The 6,484-nt window shown below is 41.5% G+C and overlaps 1 protein-coding gene across 2 annotated transcripts in view; it reads left to right on the top strand.

The window, feature by feature from the left end:
• The first annotated feature begins 2,702 nt into the window (after positions 1–2,702).
• HERC6 (HECT and RLD domain containing E3 ubiquitin protein ligase family member 6) overlaps positions 2,703–6,484 on the top strand; it is a 58,093-nt gene continuing 54,311 nt past the window's right edge. For both annotated transcript variants that reach the window (XM_010860168.1, XM_010860167.1), the window contains exons 1-2: positions 2,703–3,059; positions 5,178–5,337. In XM_010860168.1, coding sequence (XP_010858470.1) covers positions 2,861–3,059; positions 5,178–5,337 — 359 coding nt within the window. In that variant the 5' untranslated portion in view covers positions 2,703–2,860. The remainder of the gene's footprint in view (positions 3,060–5,177; positions 5,338–6,484) is intronic.

Here is a 6,484-nt window from a genome sequence, read left to right as displayed (position 1 = left end):
TTGCTGTAATAGAGGGAAAAGAGAGTAGGGAAAATAAGTACTGGCTTTTAAACCATCTGCCTGGCATATGCTTCCTACTTACGTGTCATTGGCCAGAACAAATTCATATACTCAAGCTTGATGCCATAGTGTGCAGAGGGACAGTAAATGTTTTTGAATAACAATGCAATTTACCAGTAAATTTCCTTTTTGCTTAAGCAAGCTTAGGTTATATTTTCTGTCACTTGCAGCCAGAAGAACCTTAACTGAGAAAAGCTGGTGAAAGAGTGAAATTAGATATTTTATTTAAAGTAGCTAACACATGGTAAACATTCAGTAAATAGGTGCTAAATACTATTTTCAAGTGCATGAATACAGACTAATTGAGAATTATATCTTTCTCAAATGTTCTCAATTTCTTTACTTGATTCACTATCTCACTAACATTTATTGAGCTCTTTTTAAGTGACACACACTGTGCTAGGTAGTAGGGACATAAAATGATACACTTACAGTTTAGTTCTCCAGTAGACTGCTTTAAAAAAAAAAAAAAGAAACAATATGAGGACTTGGTGTCTTATGCCTGAGGAAAGTGATAAACATTTAGGAAATTACTATTCCGAGAAAGGTTATATATGGCATGCAATAAAATGGAACCAAAAGTATGAAATCACCACTTATCAATCCATTTGTCTAATATGTACTTATTAGCCTCTAATACAAGCTAGACATTATTGAGGTAGAAAAACAAATAACATTTATTGTCATCTTTAGAGAACTTAAAATGTAGTAGTAAAGAGAGGTGAGCTGAGAGTATAAAATGGATGCTGTCATAAAATAAAATAATGCAGATGATGGCTAATGCTGATGGTCACCAATGACTTCCATTTTGCCAAATCTAAAGATCAACACTTAACCTTGCTCAAAAAGCAACTGACTGAGTTAATCATTCCTTGATTCTTCACTTGCTTGTGCACACTCCCCTTCCTGGTTTTCCTCCCAGGATCAGTCCTCTGTTCCATGCTTAACACACTTTTCTCCAGGTGATCTCATTCAGTCTTCTTGTTTAACTATCATTTGTACACTGATGACTCCCAGTTTTATGACCACCTCAACTTCTCTCCACAACTCTAGAATGATTGATTTTATTGCCTCCTTGTATAACAAGCATCTCACAGTTATTACCAGACGGGACTCCTGATCCATCAGTCCCAAACTGGTGCCTTTCTCGATATTCCCACCCGAGTAAAGTGTACCGCCTTTCACCTCAGTCGCTCAGGCCAACGTTAAAGTAATCCTAATCCCTTTTCTTCTTTCCTCTCACTTCCAATTCATCAGCTGCTCTGTAGACGCTGGCTTTTAAACCATTTTGAATATGATCATGTCTTCTTTTTCCCCCTTTTGGATGTCACCTTAGTCTTGGACTCAGCATCACCCTACTATCATGCACTCTGACAGTAGTAGCCTTCCCTAGCTGGTTTTTCTGTTTCCATTTCTGTTCTATTATTTTCTACATGGTAGCCAGAATAATTCTCTTGATACTAAAGTCAGATCATATCATTTCTCTGTTCAGAAGCCTCCAGATGCTCCACTTCACCCTCCACCCTTAGACATAAGCATGACTCATTCCCTCATTTCCCAGATCCCCTTGATTCTGCTCAAATGTCACTTCATCAGAGAGGTCTTCCCTGATACCTTATTTTAAAAAATGCTAGTGCCGTCTGTCCTCACCCTCTATTCCTGTTTTATTTTTCATGTTGCCATTTGACATTATACAAAGTATTTATCTGTTTATACACAAAAGAATGTAAGCACCATGAGGATTTGCATTTGCAGTGCCAAAAACAGTTTCGATGATACTTTTATAAGTACTCTAGACATTACTTTAACACGCTGTATTATCTGTTACCTTATCCTAACACATTAAATTTGCTGTACTGAGTTGGACTATAGAGAAAGCTGAGCACCGAAGAATTGATGCTTTTGAACTGTGGTGTTGGAGAATACTCTTGAGAGTCCCTTGGACTGCAAGGAGATCCAACCAGTTCATCCTAAAGATCAGTCCTGAATGTTCATCGGCAGGACTGATGAAGCTGAAACTCCAATACTTTGGCCACCTGATACGAAGAGCTGACTCATTTGAAAAGACCCTGATGCTGGGAAAGATTGAGGGCAGGAGGAGAAGGGGACGACAGAGGATGAGATGGTTGGATGGCATCAATGACTCAATGGACATGGGTTTGGGTGGACTCCGGGAGTTGGTGATGGACAGGGAGGCCTGGCGTGCTGCAGTTCATGGGGTGCAAAGAGTCGGACACGACTGAGCGACTGAACTGAACTGAACTGTCTACATTTCATAGACGTGATAGCTGAGACACAGATTAGTTAAGTAACTTGCCCAGAGTCACACAGCATTTAAGTGGTTTAAAGTGAAAGTGAAAGTGAAGTCGCTCAGTCGTGTCCGACTCTTTGCGACCCCATGGACTGTAGCCCACCAGGGTCCTCCGTCCATGGTATTCTCCAGGTAAGAATACTGGAGTGGGTTACCATTTCTTTCTCCATTAAGTGGGTTAGCTAGGATGCAAATTTAGGCTTCATTCATCTGCTCCTCTGAGCTTGGGGCTCAAGTTTAATTCTTGAAAGCCATTCGCCAGAGGCGACGAAGAGGTCAGGTCAGTGCTGGCGGGAGGAAGGGAAAGTGGGAGGAGGGAGACTGTTGGGGAACGGAGGAAGAGGGAGGGGCCGAAGGGAGATGCCAGCGAAGGCGCGGCTCACACAGCCTCCGGTTTTCTGAGTAACAGCGCGCACTCGTCACTAGCCTTAGGGTGCTGGGCTAGCAGAGCTCACAGATTCTGGCAGGCGGCCGGAGCGCGGGAAGGCGATGTACTTCTGCTGGCGAGCTGGCGGCCGAAGGCCGCTGCGGGAGCGCCAGGTGTGTGCTGGCGGCAACACGCTACTGCAGGCGGCCAGTGGGGAGCATCACTCGCTACTGCTGCTGAGCGACGGCACGGTCCAGTCGTGCGGGGACAACAGCCGAGGCCAGCTGGGCCGGAAAGGCACGCCGCGCGGGGAGCAGCCAGGTGAGCTCCTGGACTCAGATGCGGGGCAAGGGATCAGACGGGTGGCGGTGCTGGAGCCGTGGGTCTACTGGACCACAGGCGACAGGAGAACAGGGTTCCGCGCTGCCGGAGCGCAGGTCCATCAGTTTCGTTTCCTCCTCGCGCCTCAGGTTTGTTTCGGTTTCCAGTAGGTTTATCTTCGAAAGGAAACTGAGAGCATAACTAAACTGGACCGCGTTCCTCTGAACAGACATGCCTTTTGAGACCAGTCCTTACCTATGCGAACCTATCTGGAACAGAGTGACCTTTCAAACGTAGTTTGTAGTTTGAACACTGTAACTCCTTCCGAAATACCCTTAAAATAATGTATGCTAGCATTTTGCTAGTATTGATTATTGTAGAAACACAGGAAAAGAAATCGCTTATTAGTCTAACACCCAAAGACAACTTACATTTTGATGCATTTCTTTTTTGCCTTATTTTCCTATTACATATTTAATCTTTATAAAATTATGTCTTTATAAGCTTTGTATATGCAGATTTATATTACTTTGTAAGTTGTGTTCTTCATCAAGCATAATATCACAAACGTTGCCCTTTTATTATAGTATATAATATTATATTATAATCTATACTATATTATAGTCTATTTAAAAACAGATTTTGAATTGTTGCATAGTGTTCTAGGCTCTGACAGTATAACTATTCTTCTTTTAGGGAAATTTGTTTTTTTTCTCATCAGGGGCTTTTGTAAATAATACTATGATTGACATTATTGTAAGTAATGTCACATTTCTGATTATTTACTTAAATTCCAAAAATTATGTCTGGGGGGGAAAACTTTTCCTCTACCCTTAGTTCTACCCTTAGTTCTGTCCTGAGGACCTGTGAACTAAATTGATAAAGGCAAATTAAGGAGGGAAAAAACCTTACAGTTTTAATATGTGCACAGGAGTTCACAGAAAAGAAGGGGTTAGACTTAGGAGCTTATGTGCCATTTAACAAAGAGTAGAGGGTTTGGGTTTTGAGGAATGATCAATTGTGGAGAAATGATTTTGAAATATATGGGGGAAACTAATGAAATTTAAGGGTTATTTTACTTAAGGCTGTTTATGCAATCTTATCTCAGTACCAACTCTGGTGATGAGTCACATTTCCTGGTATGAAAGGGGGAGGCGGGTACACCTTCAGAAGAGAATGCCACATTTGTGTTTTTAAGTTGATAGGGAAAGGCAGAGAACTCTTCCTGCATCTGTTGATTCTCAGTTGCCTTCAGCTCAAAATTATCCTTATGCCAAAGTGGCATGCTTTGGGGTGGTATATCCTGATTCCCTTAAAGTGGAAGTAAGGGACAATGTGATCCTTAAAGCCAAATTCTTCTCCAGCAATGAGGTACCAGGTTCTATTCTATGAGTGTATGCATCTTCGGAATTTTTTTTTTTTCCTTGTTGCACAGTTTGAAAAGTAAATCACTGAAAAGAATAAGATCACAAGACTAAAAAAGAAAACTTAAATATTAACAAAAAGTTGACTGGTAATGATGTGCTTAACTCCAAGCCTCTAATAATTCAGAGACAAACACTTTGGGAAAACAGTTTAGATTGTCCTGTAGGGAAAAATGCTCAGAGTTTCAACTGTGGGCGTATTTGACCCATCCAGAGGCATATTAAGTAATTCGCCCAGAGTTTCATTGGGAGGGCATCTGGCATCTGCCTCTCATACTCAGGCAGGCTCCCTGCCCATCTCTTCCTGAGCAGAGGATTCACTGTTCTCACTGTTGAAGGCTGGGAAGTCAGAGGAATGGAGTAGGGGTGAGCCCATCCTTTCTCTGGCTCCCTTTATCTAGCTGAGCTTTTTACTCCACCATCACAAGGAAGTGTTAGGCCAAGCATCAAGTCCTTACAGGTTCCATTCCTCCACATGCCCATCCTTTTAAATAGTAGCGATATTCCATAAAGATGTGCCACACGATGAGCCTATTTTCTTCTCTCCTTTAAAGTGGACTTTAGGCCTTGATTTAAAAATCACTGAAAGAGATGAGACACCCCAGTGACTCTTCCTTTTGAAGAAAAGTACTTTCTTAAACTTGGTATTAAATTAGCAATCTTGGTGTGGGTTGTTTTGTTTTTGTCCCTAAAGAACGAATTCCAGCATTGGAAACTCTGCACGTGGCTCTGGTGAGCTGTGGAAAGGAGCACTCCTTGGCTGTCTGTCACAAAGGAAGGGTCTTCGCGTGGGGAGCTGCTTCTGAAGGACAGCTGGGAATTGGAGAATTTAAGGAAACAACTTTTATACCTAAGTACGTATTTTAGTTCATTCATTTAGTGTTTTTGAGTTTCATGCGCCAGGCACCATGCAAGATTGCCAGGGTCCAAAGATGACTATAACAAACACACTACTTAACCTGAAGGGTTACAGTGTTGTGAGGGAAGGAGGCAGGGAAAATAACATAGAACACCAATTACTACTTAATTAGGATCTGTGAAAGAGAAGGGCCACATGATGTGAGAACCTGTGACGCTTTGATCTTAATCTTATGTACGGGAATGACACTTGGACCTCCAGAGTTAGTATAAAGATTATTTTAAAGGGAAAATATTTGAGCTCCAGAAGATTCACAGAGATAACTTATCTGACTAAAACAGGGCCTCCTGAAAATACATAAGCTGCCATTAACCCTCCTTTGAGGGAGTTTCCTATGAATTCAGCTGTCTTAAAAATAAAATGCCCAATTTGCATCAAAAAACCCAATAGAACCTTTCATACTCTACCACTGAAGCCCTAAAAAAAAAAGACCCTTTTGCTAAGTTAATATATTTAAACCTCTACTCAGGTTATTGTACAAATTTTCCATTACTTGGGAGCTTCTATCTGCATATATAAACTTTTTTGTCTTTTTTTCCCTGTTAATCTATGGCAGTTAATTTGCAGGTTCCCCAAGCAGAGAACACAAGTTGAAAGAGGAAAGGTGTTACTCCCAACATAATCTTTTGGCTTGCCATAAGCCCTTGGATCCTAATATTTTACTTAGTAAAATTGGGGGAAAATCATATCCTCACACACAGCTTCCTAGGCCAAATAATATGATAAGCAGTCTGAACTGTGTGTTCATGAATTACATACACTGAGAAATTTCAAAAACATGTTTTTTAATGCTAGAAAGTTACCTCTTGTTACCTTCTCTGGTCATTAAATTGTATAAGAGATGGCTGTGGCTCGGAGGAATGAAGCATTGAACTTGTAAAGAAAAGCCCAAGGTTTGAATCTGTTCTGTAGCTTGATACCAGTTGACCTCTTTGAGTTCTCCTAGGTTCAACCATATAAAATTGCTAATCAGTTCAGTTCAGTTCAGTCGCTCAGTCGTGTCCGACTCTTTGCGACCCCATGAATCGCAGCACGCCAGACCTCCCTGTCCATCACCAACTCCCGGAGTTCACTCACACTCA

The sequence above is a fragment of the Bison bison genome, unplaced genomic scaffold, assembly GCF_000754665.1.
Source record: "Bison bison bison isolate TAMUID 2011002044 unplaced genomic scaffold, Bison_UMD1.0 scf7180017864464, whole genome shotgun sequence".
NCBI lineage: Eukaryota > Metazoa > Chordata > Mammalia > Artiodactyla > Bovidae > Bison > Bison bison.
Note: the sequence above shows the minus strand (reverse complement) of the source record. Positions and strands in the feature narration are given on the sequence as shown.